The 24,529-nt window shown below is 51.8% G+C and overlaps 1 protein-coding gene across 5 annotated transcripts; it reads right to left on the reverse strand.

The window, feature by feature from the left end:
* Positions 1 to 1,453: 1,453 nt before the first annotated feature.
* Positions 1,454 to 24,413, reverse strand: LOC128265829 (E3 ubiquitin-protein ligase HUWE1). Of its 5 annotated transcripts, none has more exons than XM_053002043.1 (19): positions 24,159 to 24,413; positions 22,542 to 23,065; positions 21,598 to 21,837; positions 21,315 to 21,536; positions 20,516 to 20,787; positions 19,942 to 20,435; positions 14,297 to 19,512; positions 10,811 to 13,757; positions 9,869 to 10,330; positions 9,420 to 9,808; positions 8,033 to 9,109; positions 7,827 to 7,962; positions 4,591 to 7,326; positions 3,829 to 4,230; positions 3,567 to 3,755; positions 3,171 to 3,492; positions 2,925 to 3,090; positions 2,664 to 2,854; positions 1,454 to 2,356 (listed from the first exon to the last, which is right to left on the reverse strand). In XM_053002043.1, exons 2-19 carry the CDS (start codon positions 22,818 to 22,820, stop codon positions 2,254 to 2,256), a joined length of 15,843 nt encoding a protein of 5,280 aa, XP_052858003.1. In that variant the 5' UTR covers positions 22,821 to 23,065; positions 24,159 to 24,413; the 3' UTR covers positions 1,454 to 2,253. The 5 variants fall into 5 exon arrangements, with proteins under 5 accessions (XP_052858003.1, XP_052858005.1, XP_052858002.1 ...); XM_053002045.1 differs by having other exon boundaries at positions 10,811 to 13,739; positions 19,942 to 20,438; XM_053002042.1 differs by having other exon boundaries at positions 19,942 to 20,438.
* Between the last annotated feature and the right edge of the window lie 116 nt (positions 24,414 to 24,529).

A 24,529-nucleotide genomic window follows, 5' to 3' on the forward strand; every position in this document is an offset into this window, starting at 1 on the left:
AACTAATTTTATATTTGTTTTTTTTTGGGTTTTTGAAGACTTGGTACAAAACAAAATCCTAAAGAGTGTTTTTGCTGTATCTTGGCCAAAATTAGACGTATAGCCATAAGAGTGACTGTTTTGTGCAGCTGGCGACCTATAGTATCCATCCATAATCGGTTTAAAATAATAAATTTTGTTTTGGTGCAACAACAGATTTTTAAAAATCGATTTTTGAAGAAATTAATTTTATGGCCAATTTTTGCATTTTTAGTAAGGGTCGGGGTCGTCATTTTTTTCAAAAATTTGAAAATCTGAAAATTATTTAACTGTGAATGCCATTTGATTCGAAATTAAAAGACGAATTCAGCGATGTATGACATTCCATCATTTGACTATTACTTCTCAGCGTTTTGATAGAAAAACTGATTTTTTTAGGTTTTTTTTTTTGGATTTTGAAGACTTGTTAAAAAACAAAATCCTAAAAGGTGTTTTTGCTGTAACTTGACCAAAACTAGACGTATAGCCATAAGAGTGACTGTTTTGTACAGCTGGCGACCTATAGTATCCATCCATAATCGGTTTAAAAAAATTAATTTTGTTTTGGTGCAAAAACAGATTTTTAAAAATCGATTTTTTGAAAAAATTAATTTTGTGACCAATTTTTGCATTTTTAGTAAGGGTGGGGTCATCATTTTTTTCAAAAATTTGAAAATCTGAAAATTTTTTAACTGTGAATGCCATTGGATTGGAAATTAAATTACGAATTCAGCAATGTATGACATTCCGTCATTGGACTATTACTTCTCAGCGTTTTGATAGAAAAACTGATTTTTTAGGTTTTTTTTTTTTGGGATTTTGAAGACTTGTTAATAAACAAAATCCTAAAGAGTGTTTTTGCTGTAACTTGACCAAAATTAGACGTATAGCCATATACGTCTGACTGTTTTGTACAGCTGGCGACCTATAGTATCCATCCATAATCGGTTTAAAAAAATAATTTTTGTTTTGGTGCAAAAACAGATTTTTAAAAATCGATTTTTTGAAGAAATTAATTTTGTGACCAATTTTTGCATTTTTAGTAAGGGTGGGGGTCATCATTTTTTTCAAAAATTTGAAAATCTGAACATTTTTTAACTGTGAATGCCATTTGATTGGAAATTAAATGACGAATTCAGCGATGTATGACATTCCCTCTTTTGAGCATTACTTATCTTCGTTTTGACAGAAAAACTACTTTTGTATGTTTTTTTGGGGGTTTTGGAGACTTGTCAAAAAACAAAGTCCTAACAAAGAAAAATTTAATATGAGACCAATTTTATGCACTCTTAATAGGGGGTTACGTTATTATTTTTTCCGACGAATCCAACGATGTATGACTTGTTAACTTTTGATCATTACTTCCCGATTTTTGAAGTGTTTTTCAGTACCCTGCTCTCCAGACAAATTGTTCAGTCATGACCATGCGAAGAAGTGACTTCTGAAAATGTATTATGATAAATGAGCTTACTCTTACTTTATTCCACATTCTTTAAGTTACATCTGCGGCTCATTATTTCAAAGGTAAACTTAAAATGCATAACATAAGGACTTATTTCTTATATCAAAATACTTTAATCCATTTAAATATTTTCCGTTACTTCCCCCGTTTATCTTCGGTAAATACACTTAAGTAAACAAGAAACCAAAGTGTATAATCTGTGTGTTTATGTGCATTTGCGTTCTATATACTACGTTTAATCCTTTGCTATTCGGTTTCGTGTTTATGTAAATAAAAATTTGTGTTATCATTTATATAAATCCTTTTTTTAATGAAAATGTGCAAAACGACAGGGATTGATTTCAAAAAAAATTATAATAGAATGAGTTACGCAGATAAATTTAAATCAAATATGCTTGTTCAGCTTTTGTATCAGTTATTTTAGGGTTGCTTTTTTTTTTTGTTTTTTTTTAGGTTTCCTTAGATTTTTTCCGTTTCTTTTGAAAATTTAAGAAAATATATATTGTATATATATAGGCGCGAAAAATTAATAATTAATTCAACATTTTTATATATACTATATAACTATATGTACTGTGTATGTATGCAGTTTCTGTTGCCGCTATCGCACATTTGCAGTGGCTGTTCTGTTCTGTTCAAATCAATTATGCATTTCTCGTCGTGTTGCACGTGTGGCGTGGCGTATTAGGAATAGTGTTGCGTCCATTGTTGCTGGTTCTGGTGCTGGTTCTGGTTACTTTGCTTGCTCCTCGGTTGGCCACTGAGGTTCTTGTTTAGGCGAAGCCGAAGCCCTCGGAGCACTCATGTATGGCCTTTAGCAGGCAGCTCCGCAGTTTGTCGTAAGACTTGTACATGGGCAGATCCAGTTGGTTAAAGCTGCAATCGAGAATTGAAATTGTTTGATTATAGATCAAAAAACAAATCAATACAAAAAAAAAATTACATCCACTGATAAAATTTCTAAAATTAAAATTAAATTAAAAATTTAAATTTCTATTTAAAACCCAAAAAGTCGTTTACACAATAAGTAATCCACATAATATTTTGTAATTATCTTTAAAACAACACTAGTCGAAGGCCTCGTTGCTTTAGTTTTGTAAACTATACAATTCTTTATAATAAATAAAATAAAAATGATTTTGTATTTGCATGAGTTTCAATTTAAGCCCCCTTAGATACTCACCAGGTATGTGCACAGGGCAATCGATCGGTGGATCGATCGTCCCGGTGGATTTGGAACTTCTGAATCCCGTTCATGCCCTCCAGGGAGCCGAAGCCCTGCAGCGGCACCTTCGAGGTTCCAGTGACGAACTGCAGGAACTTGGCCCGGTCCGCTTGGTCAAAGCTGCGCAATGCACGCCAGAACCATTGAATCTGATGAATAAAATGGGATGGTATATTCATGGTATATACATGGTTAAGAGCGGGATGGCCAATATCCTACCTGGGCCGATTTGGAGGTGTACTTGTGGTACTCGGTGTTCGCCTTTAGATCTTCAATGTCAATATCCGGCAGGCCGGATATGAGAAGCTCCAGTTCCTGTTCGTTGAATATCGAAATTAAATGCTTTGGAATAATGTCGTAGAAGCCCTCGAGGAATGCGTCCAATCTGGATAGAGAAAGAGAGAGAGTGTGTGCATTAAAATCCATGACATGGTCAATCAAGAATATATAGTACTCTATACTTACTGCTGTCGGATGGAGCCGCTCATCTTTAGCTGGCACACCAGCTGCACATACTCGAACTTGTTCTCCTCGGTGACGGCGGTGTCGCGTCCGTTTGGCTTGAGATCACGGATCTGGGTGACACCGAACTCCTGCACCTCGGTGGAGAAGGTCAGCTCGTAGCCCAGTGTGGAGATGTCGTTCTTCATGAGATAGTCGAGGCCCTTGTAGAACTCGTAGTCCTGCGACTCCATGTCCGTGTGCTTCACCTGCTTGCCCAGGATGTGCTTGTAGAAGGATCGGGTGAAGTAGCACTCCAGCAGCTTGTTGTCGTGCACAGCCTTGGCTGTTTTTTTCGAGTGGGAAATAACGAACGGGGCATTCAAAAGCTGATACAAAGTACAATAGTCCAAACCTTACCTATTACGCGGCCGACGAACTTAAAGTAGCTTAAGTGATTCGGATTGGCATGGCTGGAGGGATTGATCATGTAGGTGACGCGATCGCCCGGCGACACGCAGAACAAGGCATACATCGGATTGAAGATCTCGCGCGAGATGATCACATACCATTCGCGCAACAGGCCGCCAGCATCCTGGCCCTCCTCATCTGTGAATAGGGGAAAATGTAGGCATTATACATCATACATCAAATTCGGTTCGTTTGGGGCAACAAAACTCACCCTCGAAGACGATGTAGAAGCGGTTCTTCCACTCCTCCGGTCCCAGGCGGTACAGGACGCGGAACGAGTCCTCGAAGACGGTCACGCGACGCACACTGACCGTGTGCTCCTCGCGCCGGATGCCCTCGTCCAGGCGCTCCAGCTCCGTCTGGAAGTACTTGCGCTTGACGTCAAAGTCCAGGATGCGCGTGTGGTCCACCAGCACGGCAAAGGGACCATCCGACAGGTGAGTGGGCGACTGGCGCAGGATCTGGTTGAGCACGGTGCGGTGCTTCTCGGCGAACTGGAGGAACTTCTGGCGGTCCTGCCTCAGCTGCGCCTCGTGAGCGCTCAGCGCTGTGCCGGCAGAGCTGCTAGCCGCCAGCGGCGTGTTTGTGGAGGCATCCTGCATCCGCGGCTCATCTGGTAAAGATCAATTTTGCAATGTGAATTTGATTTAATAATAATTAATTAATTAAATTATTTATACTTTCAAAAATGTCCTATGAAAGTGGTTTTGAAATTAAATTTTAAACCTGTTTTCAACGAAAATCTATTTTTAAAATTGCTGACAACATAACTCAACGATTAATTGACCGATCATCTTCAAATTAACATCTAATAAGCATTCTTCAATATATTACTATACAAATATGATGCTTGATTAAAAATTATAAAAACAATCATTTTGTTCACCCAAAAAATAAACCCTTTTTGTAAAAAAATCGCTCAATTTCTCATGGGTTGCCCCAGTATAGCTTCTGAAATATGCCTTAAACTCACCTTCGAAACTGGCCGAACTGAGGGTGTTGGCGCTGCTCGTATCGTCCATCGACGGACTGTGCTCCTGGGCCGCAGACGACGCTGATGGGGCACCAAATCCGCCGGCTGCTCGCAGTGCGGAGCCCACAACTCCGGCCAGGGAATTGCGAGCCGACTTCTTGGCGGCCCCGCGATGCGAGGCGTGGATGAGGAAGAAGGCCTCCACGGTGGGCTGCAGCACCAGGACGGCGAACTCGTCCTTGGACTCCTCCAGCGCCACCAGACACTCGCTGAGCGTGTACCACAGCACGTCCAGGCAGAGGATCTGACTGAGTGTGGGCTTGTTGGACTTGCCACCGCCAGCGGTCGCAGCTGCCGCGTGGCCGACTCCCGGGGAGGCTCTTGCCTCGTCCTCATCATCGTCATCATCCTCGTCCTCGTCACCATCGCCATCTGCATCATCGTCGTCGTCGTGCATCGCCGTTTGATTGGTTTCCATGGGCGGCGGAGGCGATATGGTGCTGGCCGATCCGGGAACCATGTCCGAACTGCTGCCACCCGAGGCCCCGCCATCGCCCACAATGTCGATGATGTCGTTGTCGTTGTCGTCGTCGTTGTCGCCAGCAGCACCGCTGGCCAGTCCACCACCGCCACCGCCTCCGCCGGGCAAACCGTTCTGCGCCTCGTACATATCACGCACCTGCATGAAGATCTTCAGGGTGCGCAGGAAGTACGGCTGGGCGGAGGAGTTGGACATGAGCTTCTTCATCGACGGCAGCTGCAGCTCGCACGTGGGTTTGGCATTTTTCGGCGCCGAGATGATCACATGCTCCGCGGTGAAGCGATCCTGCATGATGCCCTCGTGGACGGCCAAGTTGGGCAGCAGACTGGCTCCCGACACAGTCGGTACTACTCCGGCTACTGCCGCTGCAGCCGCCGCTGCAGCCGCTCCAGAAGTGGAGGCAGACTGCGAGATGCTGCCGGTCACACCGTGGTGTATGTTGTACATGCGAATCTCGTTGAGCAGCATCTGGATGGCCTGACGCACCTCCTCGGCCAGGCCCAGAATGGCGGCGGTCAAGTATTGGATGAAAATCGCGTTCGATGCCTGCGAGCACTGCGTCAGGTTGACAATCAGCTTGGCCACATTGTCCAGGCCCTCGGTGGTGCCGCACTGGTGCGTCAGCACCTCGATGACCAGCTGCAGCTGCGAAAAGTTCTTGGCGTAGATCTTGCGGCGTGGCTTCGACGGTGCCACCGGCAGGGCCACACTCAGGGTGGGCAGCTGGGTGCGCTTCACCGTGCTGGCATTTCCATCGCCGGATGCCGGGTTACCGCTGGCCGGAGCGGCCTGCTCCTCACTGTTGGCCGTGTTTCCGTCACCAATCTCGCTGGCACTGGCCTGCGAGCTTTCCGCCGAGGCAGATGCCGAGGCAGATGCAGATGCCGTCGTTCCTGCTCCTGCTCCTGGTATGGGTATGAGGGCGGGCATTTGATCGCTGAGCGGCAACTGCTCCTCCTCCTTGGGCAGCTCGGTGCTGAGCGAGGCCAGCAGCTTGACCAGCATGTCCGTGAGATGGGGCGACCGGCAGATCACCTTGTAGGGCAGCATCTCGAGCAGCTGGCCAAAGGGCGATTCGCTGAACGAGAGGAAGTCGGCCGTGTTGGACTGCCACTCCCACGCTGGCTGCGAGGTGAGCGGAAACTGGTCCACATGGGCCAGGCGCACCTGCGTCTGCCGGTCGATGTTCAGCACCACGTCCCAGAAGTTCTTGGCATTCGTCTGGTACGGCACCGAGTGCTGGGCCATGCTGCCAGGAGCGGACACCTTGGCGCTGGCCGCTGCCTTGGCTGCCGCCGCCTTCGACGTGGAGGGCGCCTCATCCAGAGGCGTTGAGGGCTTCGGCGGTGCTGGCGCTGGTGCTGGGTGATCGTCCAGTATGCCACGAAGCCGATTGGCCACCTGGTAGCGGCAGAAACGTGAACGGAAGTCCAGCGTGCCACCCGGCGGTACATCATCGGCCGCCAGGCGTCCTGCCACTGCTCCGCCAGCCGCTCCTCCCGCTCCTCCAACTCCCGGTGCTCCTGCGCCGCCAGCCGTGGGCGAGGGCATGCCAAAGACTGCACTCAAGAGGCGGCGGGCCTTCACCTCGCGATTGTAGGGAACAAAGCTGGACGGATAGTGCTTGGCCAGCACGAACAGCAGATCCAGACAGTTGCGCACTATCATCTGCGCCGCCTGCGGATTGATGCTGATGCTCCGGGCACTACCCTCGTACAGCCGATTGATCAGGAAGATGTTGCTCTTGTACCCGAAGGCCGCGTCCACGCGCAGCTTCAGCCACTCCGGCTTGCCGCCCGCCTGGCCAGCCCCAAAGTTGGCATTGTCCTCGTTCGTCTTCTGCACGATGCTGATCAGGGCGCTGATGATCCAGTCGCGCGTCGGTTCGTGGTGGCACAGGTTGCGGATGACGCGATGCAGCCGCATGCTGTTCACCTTCTGGTCCTCGACGAACAGGAAGAGCAGCAGGGTGGCCAGCGAGTCCGGATCGAGCAGAATGTTCTCGTCCTCCATCATCAGGAGCGCCAGTGGCTTGCCCATGGTGGGGGCGTGATGTGCGTGCGCGTGGTGGTGCACGATCGTGGTGTGCTGGTGGTGCTGGTGATGCTGCGGCTGGGCATTGCCACTGGCATCGTACCAAATGGAGCTGTGCCAGCGCGCCTCGTCCAGGCTTTGCAGCGTGGTCTGGAAACGGGCTGTTAAAAAAAAGAGACACAAATCAGTGGGTTTCCAAATAGGTGTATCTTAGAGCCCTGCATGATTGGGGTCACAATTTCCCTTGTTTGTCTCATTTTTAAGAGATTATACAATTTAAAGCACACAAAAAAAATAAACAAAAAATACAAATTTCATTTTTTTTATTAATATCAAAAGTAAAAATTGAATTTAAATATCTTTTAAATCGAAGAAGCCAGAGAGAATATCGGACTCTATATATATATTCTACACATTAACATTAAAATAATGTATAAAATTATATATAAAAATATAAAAATACTATTTTGTACAGCTGATCTATGAGCCATAAGAGTCATGAGTCGCATGTTTTGGATCAGACCAAGCTGATCATGTTAACTGGCCATGGGCTTGGCCATTCGAGTCAAAAATATTACCGACATGAACCCACTTTTTAAATTGTTAGGCAGAGGGCCCTCTGACTCCACTCATGCAGCAGTACTATAACCGAAATACTTACATAAAGCATTGCTGGGCGGATGAGCGTCCATGCGGGCGCCATTGCGCGATTCCCAGTCGCGACGCAGGAACTGCGCCTCGGCAGCCAACTCGGGCGGCAAACTGGCTATCTGCGACTCCTCCATGTCGGTGAGTATCTACATACACAGGGATTATAAACATTTAGATTGCACATTCGCATGAAATTCGCCAACACACAACACGTACCGCTTGGCGCAAATTCTCGGGCAGGTTCTGGAAGAAGGCGGCCGTGTCCACGGGATCCTCCGGATTGGCGGTCTGTGCTGCCTGGCGCTGCTGCTCGATGCGCTGCTGCATGAGCACCTCCGACTGGATGTTCAGAGGCAGAGCGGCCAGGAACTCCGGATTGACCTCGACCAGCGAGTCGTGGGCTATTTGAATGGCATTCTGCTGCGCCCGCTGGCGGATGCGCTGCATGCGCAGGTGCTCCTGGATGACTTCCTCGCGCATATCGCTGGGCAGGGCGGCCAGGAAAGAGGGATCCACGCCCTCGGGCACCTCCAGATCGCCGAGAGCGGCACGCACCTCGGGACTCATGTCGGTTATGGTGGCTGTTGCGCCAGCTGCTGCTGCTACTGCTCCACCACCTCCACCAGATGCTGTGGCAGCATCTTCTGCTGATGCCGGGGTCTGTGTACTGGCCGAGGCAGCTCCTGCCCCACCAGACTCCACTGGCGTTGGCTCAGTTGCGGCCGGAGCCTGTGGAATTGGCGGACCAGCTTCGCGGCTGCTTTCAGCGATTGGACCCGCTTGTGGGTTTGACTCGTTGGCAGCCTCTGTGTTTCCTGCTGCTGGTGCCGCTGTAGCAGGTGACTCTGTGGGGAACACCGTTGGGAACACAGTGCCGGGCCAGAAATCGTCCTCGGTAAGGACCACCGGCTCCGTGTCACCGGGATGTGGCGGCAGCGGTGGCGACAGCTGCGGCGGCATGTCCAGAATGCCGGGCAGCACGTCCACATCCACCTCCAGAGAAGGCGGCAGGGCAAAGCCCGCAACATCCGGTGCGCTGACATTTAGCTGCTCCAGATTTGCACTGGAAATGGGCGTCGGCATGGAAACCAGCGTGGGTGCTGGCGTGGATCCGGCGGAGGCGGCACTGCTACGGCCGGAAATGGAGCTGTGGGCCTGGACAAGACGCTGCAGACGGGCGGGTAGGTCGCGATTGGGCCGGGCATTGATCAGCGCCGATCCCGAGGTGCGCGAGGAGTTCGTGTGTCCGCTGGACACTTGCAAGCGACTGCGTGCAGCCTGGCGATCGGCCAACTGGAAGGAAAAATGGAAGTGGTTTTGAATCAAGTACTCACACAATATATTAATCTCCAATAAAAAGCTACTTTAAAGAACGCAAATACCCTTAAGCATATACTATAGGTTAATAAATAAAATATACGCGTATAAATTTAAATCAGTATTACACAAAAGGCTAGGTTTGGAATGATAGAACTGATTGTAAACCTTTGAAGTAGCCGTATTAACGTTAAGATTCGAACTCAATAATGTATGCCAAATACTATATCCCTATCCGTGGTGTTAGTCTACAGTCTGTAGGTACATAATTAAGTAAGTAATCTACCTGCAAGAGTAGCAGCTCCGCCTCATCCAGTCGCGAGTGGGGACGCGATGGTCTTCCGCTGGACGGCAGGAGTGGCACTGGCGGATGTCGCTGATGATGGAGCACTGCCACCTGCGGTGCCGACGACGATGCCGATGGCGGTGCCGAAGAGGACGAGGAGGAGTTCTGCTGAGACTGTGACTGCGGGTCTGCTCCATCGGCTGGAGCTGCTGCTGCCGAGTTGTTGGTGGAGGTGGCACCCTGGCTATCTTGCTCGTTGGTCAGGTCTATCTCGGCGTAGATGTTGAAGGGCAGCTGACTGTGCTGGCGCAATCCGCCGCGTTGGCGGGGCGCACGAGTCGTGGTCGTCTGCGTCGTCTCCAGGGATCCACCACTGCCGCTTAGGGGCGCTGCAAGAAAGGATCATTAGTCTGCCATCTATACACTTCATAGTTTCTTCCACTACTCACTGGTTGTGGGTATGTACGGGCTAGTGGTTGCGCCAGTTGTGGCCGCAGTCTCGCCAGATGCACTGGTCAAACTGCTGGTGGCACCAAAGCTTGAGGGGATCAGCACGGGAATCGAGCTGCGTCGGGTGCCTCCCGTGGCAGAGGCGGCCACCGGTGGCACCACCACACCGCTGCCTCCCGCTGCCGCATTGGCCAGCAGACTGGAGGCAATCGAGGCTGTTGCTGTGGGCGCCGCTGTGGCCACCGCCGTTGAGTTGGCGGACGTAGTCGCTCCAGGCGGTGCCGCTGCTGTTGTGCTGGCCGTCGTCGTCTGACGGGCGGCTTCCTCCTGCTTGCGCTGCTGGTGCGCCGTCTTCAGCTCCTTGATGAGATGCGGCAGCAGGAAGTGGGCGGCATACAGGCAGGCATCAGTCTGGCTTTCCATGTCAAGAAGCGTGGCCTCCTCCAGCCACCAGTGAAGAGCTGTAATGGGATGGCAAGGTCATTAGCATACTCAATTAAATTGAATTTAGTTACCCTGTTACCATTTTAGCAAACCCTACAACATATAACAAAATTATTTCTTTCCTTACAAAAACAAATCTCATACGTATTTAATTTAAATTGTAATTTGTAATTTAAATTGCTCAAATTGTTCTCTTAAGCTAATTAACCAACGGAAGGCCCTAGTCCCTAATGCTCTTCATTTCAGTTAGTTTTTAGTTTTTACTATAAGTTAGCTTTATATAAATAAATAAATACATCAAATTGAATCTAGTGACATTCAACTAATTTAAAAACAAAAATAAGTAAAAACATTTCAATATCTTAATACCAAACATAGCTTTGTATCAAGATAGATACAAATCTTTACCGAAGTAAGGTACCAAAGCAATGTATTAGGTACCACAAAATTGTACCTGCCTAACAATGCTTACGCGGGAGAAGCCCTAAAGTACTCACCATCCTGGGTGAAGGTCTCCATCTGAGTCTCCTCCGTGGGATTCTGATGCGTGGGCATGCACACACAGTACTGCTGGTCCAGATAGAGCAACCGCCGGCGCACGCCGTTCGTGCAGAGCGTGGCGTTCGGATGCTGTCCTGTGGCGTTACCGCTGGCACCGCCGGCGGTGACTCCGCCGCCGCCTCCAGAGGCAGATACTCCGCCACCGACGCCGCCGCCGCCTGTCACCGATGGCTGCTCGTCCAGGAGATTGCTCATATTCTGGCCACCACCGCCAGCGGCACCACCGCCGCCAGTCCGCTCCAGCTGCGACATGGAGGGCGTGAGGAAGGCGTTCACCTCGCCCCCATTGGCATTGCCAGCCGATGCACCGCTGCCGGAGGCACCACCTCCACTGGCTCCGCCGCCGGACACGCCAATGAAGTTGAAGTCCGGGGCCATCCAGGAGCCGGACGAGGGACGCAGGGCGGCGGAGGCAATGGCTCCGATGCTGGCCGTAGTGCCGCCCGTGGACGAACCTCTGCCGCTGGCACCGCCCGCAGTCGATCCAGAGATGCCCGCGCTGCTGCCGCTGCCACCGTTCACATCGATGTCCAGCGGCTGGGCAATGGAGCTGTTCATGCGGACGCGGAAGCCCACCGGCGGGGTGGGCATCAGACCGCTGCCCAGTCGCTCGTACAGATAGGCCTCCGCCTGGGCGGCCGAGGGTCCTCCAATGGGATCCACATCGGGATCGTTGTCGGGATCACCGTCGTCCACGTCGTCGTCCTCCTCGTCGTCCACCTCGTCCACATCGGGATTGGGGCGATTGGCGATCTGGTTATCGCCAGAGGCATTCACCGCTGCACTGCGTCGCGGACGATTGTTGGACGAGACGAGGGCAATGGCTATGTCAATCTGGTGGTCCAGCTCCGCATCCATGACGCTCTCCCTCTCCTCGCGATCCTCGTCGTCGTTGTCCTCGTCGTCATCGTCGTCGTCGTCCACATCGTCCTCATCCTCGTCATCGTCGTCGTCGTTGTCCACGTCCGCATCGTTGGAGGCCGTCTCCGAGGATTCCGGCTCGTAGATGTGATCGAAGACCTCGATAAACTGGCGCGGTCGCTCCTCGTCCACGTCCGTCTCGCTGTGCTCGTCCACATCCTCGTCGGGGGCGTCGTCATCCTCGTCCTCGTCCTCCTCGTTCCGCTCGTCGTTCTCCGTGGAGGCGTCCGAGTCCGAGTCGGAGGTGCTCACCTCGCCCAGCAGCGAGGGGTTCATGTCGCGGGCGCCACCCCGAGCTCCAGTGTCCGAGGAGGTGGATGCGCCATCACTGCCCCCGCCGCCTCCGATTCCATTGTCATTGACGACGCCTGCGTTGGATCCGCCGCTGCCGCCGCCCACGCTGCCGCCGTTTCCACTAGCACCGCCCACATCCACGTCGGGATTGAGGGTGCGCAGGCGGGGATCTCCGCCAGCGGAATTGTTTCCCGAGTTGGCGGAACTGGCCGAGGCAATGCTGCCGTTCTGGGCTCCAGTTGAGCCGCTGCCGGCGGCTCCACTGCCCGATCCGGCACCAGCGCCACTGCGCGAGGCCAGGCGCAGACCCTCGCTCTGCAGGAAGTCGTCCCACAGCTGGTCGAAGTTGAGCACTGGTCGCACCGGTCCTCCGCCGCTGGCCGAGGATTGGCCAGCTGCCGACGAGCCCGAGCTGACCGTGGCGGGCGGATCGTTGGTGTCGCCGCCATTGCTCCGTTCCTCGACCACGTCGATAACGGCTGCTCCGGTGCCGCCACCTGCTCCCGATCCGGATCCCGATCCCGACAAGACTCCTCCTGCGCCGCTTCCGAGAACGACCGCTCCAGAACCACCCAATCCACCCACTCCGCCTCCGGGGGCCGTCGAGTCCTCCGAGTCCACGGCCATCTCGTCCGAGTTGAAGATGAACTCGAAGGCGTGCCGCCGATCGGACAGCACATTGCGGATGATGTCGCGCAGCACGTGCTCGCCGCCCATCGAATTGGAGCGCTCCACAGCGGCACTGACGGCGGTGCGTGCGGCCAAGCGGGGATACAGGCGCCGGTTGATGATGGTGCCGTAGGTGTTGCCCGACCCGGGTCCGGTGCCGCTGCCTCCGCCGGCAACACCGCTGCCATTGCCAGCGCCATTGGCTCCTCCTCCGCCGGCGCCCACGCCGCCAAAGAGGATGCGCTTCGAGCCGAGCGTTGTGGTGGACACACTGAAGCGCAACAGGATCTCCATGGGACGCAGAATGGCCGCCAGCGTGCTGAGCGTGTTGTGGTTGGACAGATCCTTGTACTGGGCCACCTTGGTCAGGTAGGTCATCACGCCCTGGCGCAACAGCACGCGGTACATGTTGTTGCGGTGCATGTGCACCTTGTCGTACAGCATCGGCGACTCGATGAGGTTGGGGAACAGGCTCATCAGCACCTGCAGCCGCGTGTGCTTCTCGGCGGAGTCGGGCTGGGCCAGCGCCCTGGCCACCGCCGCGTGCAGCTCCTCGGCCACGTGCACCTGCACGCCGGGCTGCTGGTAGCAGTCCGACAGCGAGCAGACCAGCACCCGGGTCATGGTGCTCACCTCGGGGACATGGTGCCGCTGCGTGATGGGCAGGAAGCGGTCGAGCAGCACGCCCAGGAACGTCTGCTGCGGTGCCGAGATCAGGGGACTGTCCGCCGGCGTGTAAACGTGGGACAGCAGGACGCGCGGGACCAGCGACTGGTAGGCCCGGGTCGAGTCCGCCAGCAGCTTCAGCAGCGTGGCCCGCGAGATGGTCGGCTTGGCGTGGGTGTGCCCGCTGGTCGGGATGTGCCACGTGCAGCAGCACGGCTCGAACTTCTCCGTCGGCTGCGCTTGGCCAGCAGCTCCTCCGCCTCCGCCTGCTGCGCCCGAGGATTGCTTCTTGCTGGTCACGGGTGCGGGCGTCTCCTGGAAGCGGAAATATAACTAATAAAATAGTATTTAGTAAAGAGATAGCTTTGGAAACCCCATATATTGCGTTTTGATGCGCATTAATGTCCCATACTTTAGTGATTTTTACCTAACTTAGTTCGATTGCCACATTTTTATAATATAATTATTTTTAATAAAGCTGTATATATTATGTTATTCTTGTATCAATTATTTTTTTAAAAAAACTGGTATATCTATGTTAAATGCGAAAATACAAAAAAATTGTTCAGAAGTTGTTTCAAAAATATGTTCGATTGCAATTTTCATTAACTAAAAAACTATTAGTATTAGCTTTACGAAAATGCAAAAAAGTTGTTCAGAAGTTGTTTCCAAAATTGCAATTTTCATAAGTTGAAAAACTATTATTATTATTATTATTATTATTATTATTATTATTATTATAGACTAATGTTACAAAGGTTTTTTGTCAAACTGTGTGCGATTGCCATTTTCCTAAGCTACAACTATACTAATTTTTTGACCGCATCTGTATATTAAAATAATACTCTTAAGTACTAAGTGCTAAGACTCACCTCATCGTCGTGGCATCCCTGGGCCGTTCCTGGTGGCTGATCCGGCTGCAGCAGCTCGGCAGCGCCCTGTCCGCGATCCGAGGAGCCGGTGCCGCCGTAGTGCCAGCACGGCTGCACCAGTCCGTGCAGCAGATCCTTGAGCACGGCCACCGACGACTGCACCTGCGGATCGTCCTTGAGCAGGTCCTCCTTGCTGGCCGCTGACCCCGCCGCGGGCGTGGTGGTCTGGGAATGGGGCGTGGCCCCGCCAGCCGCCGCCGTGGGCTGTTGGCCAAACTTGGACTTGACCATGACGCGGGCATCATCGGCCAGCGTGGTGCTGGTCGTGTTCAGCAAGTACTCGCCACGCAACATCTCCTTGGCGGCGGCCACGAAGATCTGCGGATTGCGCGACACCGCCGACGAGACCTGGGTGAGCACGTAGATGAGATCGCGATGGCTGACGGGCACGATGCCGGCGGCACGCATGCCCAGCACCCGCTCCATGGCCTCCTGGAGGACGGGCGGTGCCTCCAGGACGTGGCGCAGAATGATGTTGGCGTAGGTGGGGAAGCCCATGAAGCTGCAGGCCTGCTGCAGATGCAGCAGCATGCGGACGCCACCGCGTCGGATGAACACCTGGGCATTGTCGTAGTTGCGCGTCAATCGCGCACACAGTCGCAGCAGCGACAGCTTCGTCTCGTTGAGCATCAAGTGGGAAGGCTGCAGCAGGTCCACAATGCTGCCAATGATGCGGCCGCAGTCGAACTTGCTCAGGCCCACCTGCTCCTCGTTAAGGATGATCTTCTGGGTGCGCTTGGGTATGGGCGGCGAGCCGGAGCCACCTGGCTGGCTGTTGGACTTCACCTTGGCGGCGGCTGCAGCGGCCGCACTCTTCTGCCGCGACTTGCTGCGCGTGGTCATGGCGGCGGCTGGCGGGGATCCGCCACTGGCTCCTGGATCCTCACTGCTGGCTGCGGCTGCTGCTGCTGCTGCTCCTCCTCCTCCTCCCTCGTCATTGTTGGAGCTCTCCGGCTGCAGCGGCTGCTGTGCCTGCTGCTGCTGCTGTGCCTGTTGTGTGCCAGCATCGGTGAAGTTGATCAGCTGGCGCAGCGAAATCAACTCATCGGAATGCACGGTGCCGGTGCCGTCGGGCGAAGTGCGCACCACGCGATTCAGCACATGCTCCACCTTGAGCAGGGCCATCGGGTTGTTCAGCGAGGTGATGGCCTCGCTCAGCTTGAGGGCCGGACAGACGGGGCGATGTGTGCCGGACGCCTCGCTCACCTGCGTCATGCAGTTGAGGCTCACGGTGCAGCGCTGCCGCCCAATGTTGATGTGCAGCCAGCGCTCGCCGGCCGCATAGGCATTCCGGATGAGCTCGTTGTTGGCCTCCGAGTAAGCATTCCATTTGCCCGTGGAGGCGTCGTACCAGCGCCACACATCGCTGCTCACCGCCCGCATGTTGGCCTTGCGCTGCAGTATGTGGCTAATGCTGTCGATGGCATCGATCAGGTCCACCAGATTCTGCACCCAGCGCGGCACTGTCGCACGCTGCTGCTGCTGCTGCTCACTGGACGACTGCTCCAGCATCCACTGGCTCATGCAGTCGAGCAGCTTGACCAGCGACACCATGGCATCCTGGGCGGTGATGGCCTCCACCAGCGGCCGGTGCAGATCACTGTAGTTCTCCTCGAGCAGCAGCGTGGAGGTCTTGAGGCGGACAAACAGACGGGTGGCCGTCATCCCGGTCAGGCACTCCTCCAAGCGGGAGGCCTTCGATCCGGTGGACGACTTGGCCGCGCCCGGCTCGAAGAGCTGCAGGGTGAAATCCACCCACTGGATGATGTTGCGCACAAAGTTCGTGACGAAGACCTGCTTGTTCAGGTGATTGTGGCGTCGGTAGAGAACGGCTATCAAGTCGGCGGCACTGGTCACCGTGTCCGGTATGGCCTCCATGAACTCGAAGGCCCGCGAGATGGCCTCGTCGCAGAAGCGGTCAAAGATCAGCGAGGGCATCAGCTTCAGGTGCTTGTAGTCATAGCTGGAACTGGCCGAAGCGGAGGACTTGCTTTGCGTCGACTCCCCACCGTCGGCGGGCAGATCCATGTCAATGTCCATGGTGGAGGCCGATGGCGGTAGCGGCGGCGGCGGAGCAGCCGATGCCCCCGATGGGCCACCAGCCGGCGTCGTTGTGGACAGGGCACTGGCTTCCGGATTGTTCAGCAGATAGTCGGTGGCCTCCTCCAGCGAGGCATTGGTGCGCAGTGCCTCGATCACGTGGTAGTGCATGAAGCCCATGTCCGTGAGCGTCTTGATGTGATCGGCATTAAGGCCGTCGTCCGTGCTGCGGATGTACAGGTTCTCGAACTTGATCTCCTTCATGCGCGTGTGGTAGCGATCCAGCAGCGTCTGGTGCGACTTGATCAAATGCTTGAGTATGAGGATCATGGTCTCGAACATGCTGGGCCCGTAGTTCGGGATGGGGCGTCGGGCCCAGATGCGGCGCAGTGCCTGCATGGCCAGCTGGTGGATGTGGATTAGGTAGAAGACCGGCTCGAACGGCACCGAATCGGGCAGGTAGTTGAGGCGCGGACTCATCGTGTAGGGCGATTCTAGCATGGCGCGCGGATTCACCATCTTCTCGAGCAGCTGCAGCCAGGCGTCGAGGAACTCGCCCGTGCCCTCCGGACAGTCGCGCTTGTCGTCCTCGTGCGCCTGCATCAGGTCCTCCATCGAGGCCCACTGGTCGAAGTCGAACTTCTGCGACACGTTGTCCAGCGACAGAGCCCAATAGAACATCTCGAAGAAGGCCTTCAGGCCGTTCTCCGCGCAGAACTGCGAAATCATCAGGTGGAAGGCGCTGCGCTTGTCGTCGAACAGCATGGGACCGGTGAAGCCCACCGAGCAGATGAGGAAGGTCAGCTTCAGCTTCGGCACCGGCTTGGGCAGGATGCTCTCGTGACTAAAGCCGTTCACCAGGATCGAGCTGAGGATGCGGGCTATTTCGCGCGCCTCTGGCGTAGGAACTTTGTTGATATTACTGATCAGATCGTTGATGCGACGCTGCCGCGTCTGCGGCGATCCCACCGATAGCTTCACCAATGTGCCCAGCAGCTCGGCCAGCGCTCTGCCCAGCCGCGAGCTGGCCGCCAGCAGGGATTTAATGTAGCGGAACTGCTCCTCGGGCGTGTACTTGGTCCGGAACTCGGCCGCGCGCTCCAACTTCCGCGAGAGCTCCGCCTCGGTGAGGGGATCAGCGGTGCCCGCCGCCGCCGACATCTGGGCTGCAATCTCGTCCCAGATCAAGTCCGGATGCTGGGTGGGCTCGTCCGAGCACAGGTTCAGCAGGATAGTGCTCTCCCACACCAGCGAGATGTACAGCTGGACGAGCTGCTGCAGCAGCTGGACGCCGGTCTCGCGATTCACGCCCCAGCGCTTGAGCAGTATGGCCCGCATGTCGTTGGAGGAGTTGCGGCAGAGATGCACCAGCATCACCACATACCCGTGCACGAAGCTCATGTTGTGCAGTATGGGCGTGTACTCGGCGTTGGCGAAGCCATCCTCCAGTCGCTGGCAGCAGACGAGCTCCGCCAGCAGGACACTGCCGCCGGGAAAGGTGAAGTGCTTGATCAGCGGCTTCAGCTGGGCCACAATGTCGGCCAGCTGCTTGAGCGCCACGTCCAGAACCTTGGTCTCCTGCGCCTGGCTGAGTATGGCCTTGCACACATTGGCCACCGCCTGCGAGGTGGTGGACACCGGCGAGTCCACCGGCAGGTTGGGCAGCGACAGCAGCTGCAGGATGGGCTTCAGCCCGCCGTGCAGCACAAACTCGCGGCAGTGGTCGCCGTTCGGACTGTTGCTGAATATCGCCTCGATGAACTTCATCACGTTCAGGATGTAGTCGATGAGTGGTATGGCCTCGCGTTCCGGTGGCGTCACCACTTTGGCGGCATGCGATGTGGCTGCTGGTGCTCCTGCAGCGCCTGCCGTTTGTGTCCTGGGCGTGGTGGCTCCGCCGGGAGTCGTCGGTTGCTGCTGTTGCTGCGAGGCCGAGCTCATCTCGTCATCGTCGTCGTCGTCATCGCCGCTGCTGTCGTTCGTGTCCGCTGCGCCCTGCAGCACCGAAGCCGATCCGCCTGAGCCGGCCACCATGACCATGGGCGAGGGTGTGGACGCCACGTGACCGTGGGCACCGCCATGGCTGCCGGAACCGGAGCCAGAGCCACTGCTCTCCTTGTTGGCCCGCCAGCAAATGAAGCTGGGATCGGAGCCCAGGCGAACCAACTCATTCAGCAGCCGGACGATAGCCTCGGTGGCAACGGCCCGCAAGTACGGATGATGCTTGATCAGGTCGTCCATGGCATTGCCCAGATTGGTGGCCGTGTCGCCCAGCGGATCCGAGGAGCGGCGCCGCCGCATGGCCACCAGGTAGTCCGGCGAGAGCAGCACCTTCAGCACCTTGTCGAACGGATCGTAGGAGAGAAACTCGAACAGTCCGCGCTCGTTCAAGCACAGGGCGGAGAACACGTTGGGCAGCGAGCCCAGCACTTCCCGCGTCGCCGGCACATCCTTCTGCAGCAGCGCCTTCAGCATCACACTGGTGATGCCCAGATCCTGCAGCGAGGAGAGCAGCGACGGCTCGTTGAAGACGTACACGGTGACCACATCGGTGGCCAGCAGGAACAGCGACGGGCCGTAGTACTCCGCATTGGCGATGATGTGGCGCAGCGACTGCGTGAGGCTCGTCTCCATGATGTTGCGCATGTTGCTGAAGTGGGCATGGTCCTGGATGCTCTTCTTCAGGAAGTTCAACATCGATTTGAGCAGGGCCGCCCGCTGGGTGACGCAGGAGGGCTTCTTCGGCGCCAGGCTGCTCGGCAGCTGCGACGATAGCTCCGCCTTGCGCTCGGCCAGCGGACGGGCGTAGTAGCTGTTGGTGGGATACATGATGGTTGGCAGTTGGATGGCGCTTCCATCTCTGTTGAATAGTCCTATGATCGGTCCGGATGCGCCAGCAGCTGCTCCAATACTTCCTCCGCCGCCGGCTGCCAGGCTGCGTGCTCCACCAATGTCCAGGAGTCCCGCTCCTGAGCCCGATCCTCCGCCTCCTCCGCCACTTAGCTCGTGGTAAGCTCTGTAGGCGCTACTGCCGGCGCCGCTGACGCCATCACTAGAGTTCTCGCGACGCGGCGATCCGCTTCCACTGGCCACGGAGGCGTTCTCTCCAGCTCCATCTGAAAAAGAATATCAAAGCTTTAGTTACCAGTGTTTTCGTTTGTTTTCCCCAGCAATAAGCGTTTGAGAATTGTTGAGAATGCTCAAGCTATTTGAGATATCAGAGAAATAATCAGCAAAATAAGCAAAGCATTATAAAACAAAGGTAGTCTCTTGGTTACTATGCAAAAGTACGATCATGTAAATCTATTGGAGTGTTTGATGCTCAAGTTATTTCAGGGAAATGCGTAATAAGATAAACGGTATCAAGTAGTCAGCCCATTATTACCATATTAAGTAAACAAAAGTGTAAGCCATTGCTTATATCTGGGTATTGAAATGGCTGCCTTTCTAATTTACTATTAAAAAAAATTTGCTTTGGTTTGAGATAATTAATGTATCACATTTGAAGTTTCAATTATATGAATTAAGGCACCCCCTCTACCCACCTTCCACATCCTCGTCAACTTGGTCCAGCGAGGTGTCCAGCTTGTGGTCGTCCCGCAGCGTGGACTCTTTCAGCGTGATGCCGATATCGGCCAACGCCTTGCAACAGCTCTTGATCTCCTTCTCCAGGCGGTCGATGAACACGTTGAGTCCATTGTTCTGATGGAATCGGGCAATGTCTATGTTGGTGATCAGGTCAATTACTCGCACTGCCCGCGTCACGAACGTGATGTGCTCGAGGTCGACTCCCGGCCAGCTGATGACGCACAGCAGCGACTGCATCATGCCGCTCTTGACCAGAGCGGAGCCGCCCATCTCGTAGCTGGCCAGGTGGTACAGCAGCGAGAAGAGCGAGGTGGCCAGGATGAGCGGGTAGCGCTCGGTGAGTCCGTGTGTGGTCAGATTATCGATGCAGTCGCGGACGAGCAGTGGCAACGTGCCGCCCTGCCGCTCGGCACCTGTGTAGTGGACGATCTTCATCAGACGCGACCCGGCCCTGCTGCACAGAAAGCATGAAAAGAAGCCAATCAGCAATTATCGGGGGATCCACCAGGCAGGCCGCATTCAATCGCTTACCTTGGCACATTCGGGTTGCGGTCAAAGTGCAGCATCGAGGTTAGTGTGCGCAGCACTGCCGCCCGTATCTCCACCAGGTGCACGTCCTCCTTGTCGATGAGCTCGCACAGCTCCTCGCCGAAGCCGGCGTACAACACCTTGTCCGTGTTGTCCTGCAGGGCATTGGAGTAGATCAGAATGGAGACGGCCTGAAGGCGCGCCTGGACGAACTGGAGACGCAGTTTGTAGTTATTGAAGCCTGATATCAAGCGCACCCGGTGAGCAATGCGCATCTATGGAGGATATAAGTTATTTTGAAACTCCACAATAAAATCATTTTTGTTGTTTTAAGTTACTCTTAGTCTTAAAAAGCTAAGATAAGTAATTAAATCTTATAAAACATCATTTAAACAATGCCTAATAATTTCGGCATTTTTATAAAAACTATATTTAATATCTTAAATGGATTGAGAAAAGTACTAGATTTTTTTATAAGCTTTGTTTGAAAGAGGAAGTTTTAATTTTGAAATATAAATTAACAATTTAATTTTAACAAATATCATTTATTATTTTTATAAATTTATGTTTCTATATTGTTAATATTTTGATTGTTGTTTATCTAAGAAATTATTCACTAATTTAGGCAATTTTATACGAAATATTGTAAAAACTTTATTTAATATCTTAAATGTACTGATAGTAGTAGTTTTTTTTTTGTTAAGAAAAAGGAAGTTCTACTCTTCAAATATAATTTACTATGGTTCAGTCAGCTATTCAGCAATATTTTAATACAAAACGAAGTGCTGGGTTGGAAACACACCTTGATTGCCTCACTGGGCTTTGAGATCTGTCCGGCAATCGTCTTGATCACCTCTGGAGCTGATGCCGTGTGGCAGAGGTCCATCATGTCCGGAATTTCCAGCTGGGCGGCGTGACCGTGCTCGTCCACATAGTCGATGCATAGCTGGTAGAGGAATTCCAGCTTTGGCTCGCCAATGCAGCAGTCCTTGAGCGACAGGCCGTAGTTGGGATCACCCCAGCGCTAAAACAACAAATATTCAGTGTTAAATACGAATTAAATCTCAACCAACGGGATGACCCACCTCTGCTATGTTGAAGAGCTTGATGATCAGAAGCTCCTTCTTTTCGAACGGCAGGCGGGGTATGAAGTTGCTGCGCTTGGAGAACATGTAGAGCAGATTGAGGACGGCCAGGACAATGTCCATGTTCTGGGAGGAGAGCAGCACCGTCAAGTGTTCGATGGAATTGTACAAGTGACGCGAGAACGAGTGCTCGATCAGCAGTGTGGTAAAATTAAGTACGTGCAGCAGCAGTGTGACATCCTGGGGAAGATAAAATTAATATTTACGTATAAAATATAATGAATAATGATTATAGATTATCTTCAGTTATAAAAAAAAATATGGTTTGTTTCGTGTTTCACAGTAACAGAATTAGATCGATTTTGATTAAAATAACATTTTAAGAAGCAACAAAAACTTACTCGCAACTATTTAGCAATACAAATACTTTTATAATAGATCTTAGTACAATATCGTGTGTATAATAGACTGCTTGCAGCAAGCTCAGAACTTTTAAAGTTAAATATTAATCTTTAAAATGTATTTAAAAATCAAAAACAAATTTAATTGTTGAAGATAAGTCAAAAAATATTTTTTAAATTTTAATTTGTGACATATCTCTTACTATTTATTCCGACTTTACAAAAAAAAAGTATTCAAAAAACGTGTTTCTTCAAAAATACTTTACGTACAATTCAAAATTAATATTAAAAAAAAAAATAATAATGTGAATTTAAAATATAAATATTTGGTAAAGGAAGAAGTGACCTGTCAAATATAAAATATTTTAATAATCTTTTCAAGAATTGTGAAATTATGTTGCAATAAGAAAACTGGAAATCTGGAAAATAGATGAGTATCCTAAGATAATTAATCCAGTTCTAGAATAGATACGGTGAAATTTGAGATCTTGGAACAATGAGTTTTGTGAAAATTCGTTTCAGAGGAAAACCGGGAAAACTAACCGTTGTTCTTACCGTTTCCTGGAAGTTGGTGTCGCACTGCAGCACGAACTCGTTGGCGTTGACATGACGCGAGGCCTCCTCGAGGATTTTGTCGAACCGGTCGAGGATCTCGATCCAGTGATACAGCTCGCACTTCCCGTAGATCCAGACGTGGACGGTGTCGAGGAACTCGAGGAGTTCGGCCCGGGTGCGCCGCTTGGTCAGCTCGTCGATGAGCTCGCGGCACTCGGCCGTCAGCTCCGAGGAGCCCTTCTTTAGCTTCACCGTGTCCACCTTCATCGCGGCAGTTGTTCCTGGAGCTTCTGGAGCAGCAGGTGGCCACCACTGGGCGATGAGTTGGTGGTGGTGGTGCTCCTCCTACTACTCCTCGTCCTGCTCCTGCTGCCTTTTTCTTCCTCTTCCGGGGCTGTGCGTCGAGTGTGTGGTTTGTGTAGAATGGGTGGTTTTGTGGCGAGAGGGCGCGATTGTTTATAGGTTGGGCATCGAATGGCGGCTTATACGTTTATGTCAGCGTGTTATATATACTGAAAGTTAATTTAAATCGGTTATTTATTGTGTTATAACTAATATGAACAAAACAAAACACATGCGTCTGCGAAGATTTAATTGAGAATTCTGATTCTTCTGCTTTCTCTCTCATTCACTTCTCTTTAGCGTGCTTTTTTTTTTACAGTTAAAAGGAATGGGGAGGGGTAGGTGGTTGGCGGTTGGCTGGCTAACTGCACTTGTCAGCTGAGCCAAGCCAATTGGACAGTATTTTCCAACTGGCAACAGCGCAAAGAATGGCGATAACACCAAGAAAAACAAAAGGCAAATCAAACAGAGCGCGCGCGCATTAACAGACATTTGTTGTTGTGTTTTGGGTTATATAGAAATTAGGTGTACGACTTGGATTTCCGATTAAATTGTTGTTTTGCACTGTTTTCTTTCACACAAGCACACCCACACACACTTACATTTCAAACGCAACATGTTTGAGCAAAATGTCAAATGAGCGCCAAGCGCAGAAAGGTGCAAGGCGGAGAGAGAAAGGAGACAAGAGAAAAGGAGCGGAGGGAGAGCAAAAAAAAAGGGAGAAGCAGAGAAATGCGTAAGTCAAGGTTGGCACAACAACAAAACAGGAGACTGCAGCAAACTCCTTTTTCCCTACATACACAAATACATCAAACCTACATACTTCAGTATGCGTCTGCATGAAAAACACTCTATTTACGTCAATTTTCCCTTAATTCACAATAAACAAGTGAAAATGAGCAACAAACGTATGTATGCATGTATGTGCCTGTTTCACCGAATTTTCATTATTGCAGCCACAACAACAACAAATACTATCTTCTTCTCTCCTCCCCACTGCATTTCTTGTCGCTTTCAGGGCTCTTACAACCAAACACACTTTTTTTTTCACACGCGAATTATATAGCGTATATAAAAGTCAGAGAAAAATACCGTAGATGTAGTATAACACAAAAAAAAAAAAAGAGACCAGCGAAAAGAAATTGCCACAGTAAGAACAGAAACAATGCAGTGGGTGAGAGTTTGTCTGTGTGCGTGCATGTGTGTGCGGTGTGCTCGAACTGGCGTGTGTGTTCACTCGGAAATGCGACTGGCGATACTCACAATTATATTTAACTGCAGCATATTGCTGCTATTGTATTCCGGTCGAAAACTTTTTAATTTGTTTAATTTAACAATCTCGGTTTTGTGAAATGAAATTTCCACAGACAAATGCAAGCATAAACAGTGTGACCACGCACCGCAATCGGTCCAATCCACGGCCACGATGAATGGCAATCGCTTCTGTATATCGATAGTTTCTGTTATGTCTTATATTTATTTGCAAACAATTGGTGCAAAAACTTTTTGAATTTTTGTGAGCTAATAACAAAAAAAAAAATGTAAAGAAATCTAAGTTGTAAGTCAAAGCCTTGTCATTTCAAGCAAAAATAGCTTTGCTTGTAAAAATAGTTTCTATATCGGTGGTACCATTA

Source organism: Drosophila gunungcola, unplaced genomic scaffold (genome assembly GCF_025200985.1).
Source record: "Drosophila gunungcola strain Sukarami unplaced genomic scaffold, Dgunungcola_SK_2 000162F, whole genome shotgun sequence".
Lineage (NCBI taxonomy): Eukaryota > Metazoa > Arthropoda > Insecta > Diptera > Drosophilidae > Drosophila > Drosophila gunungcola.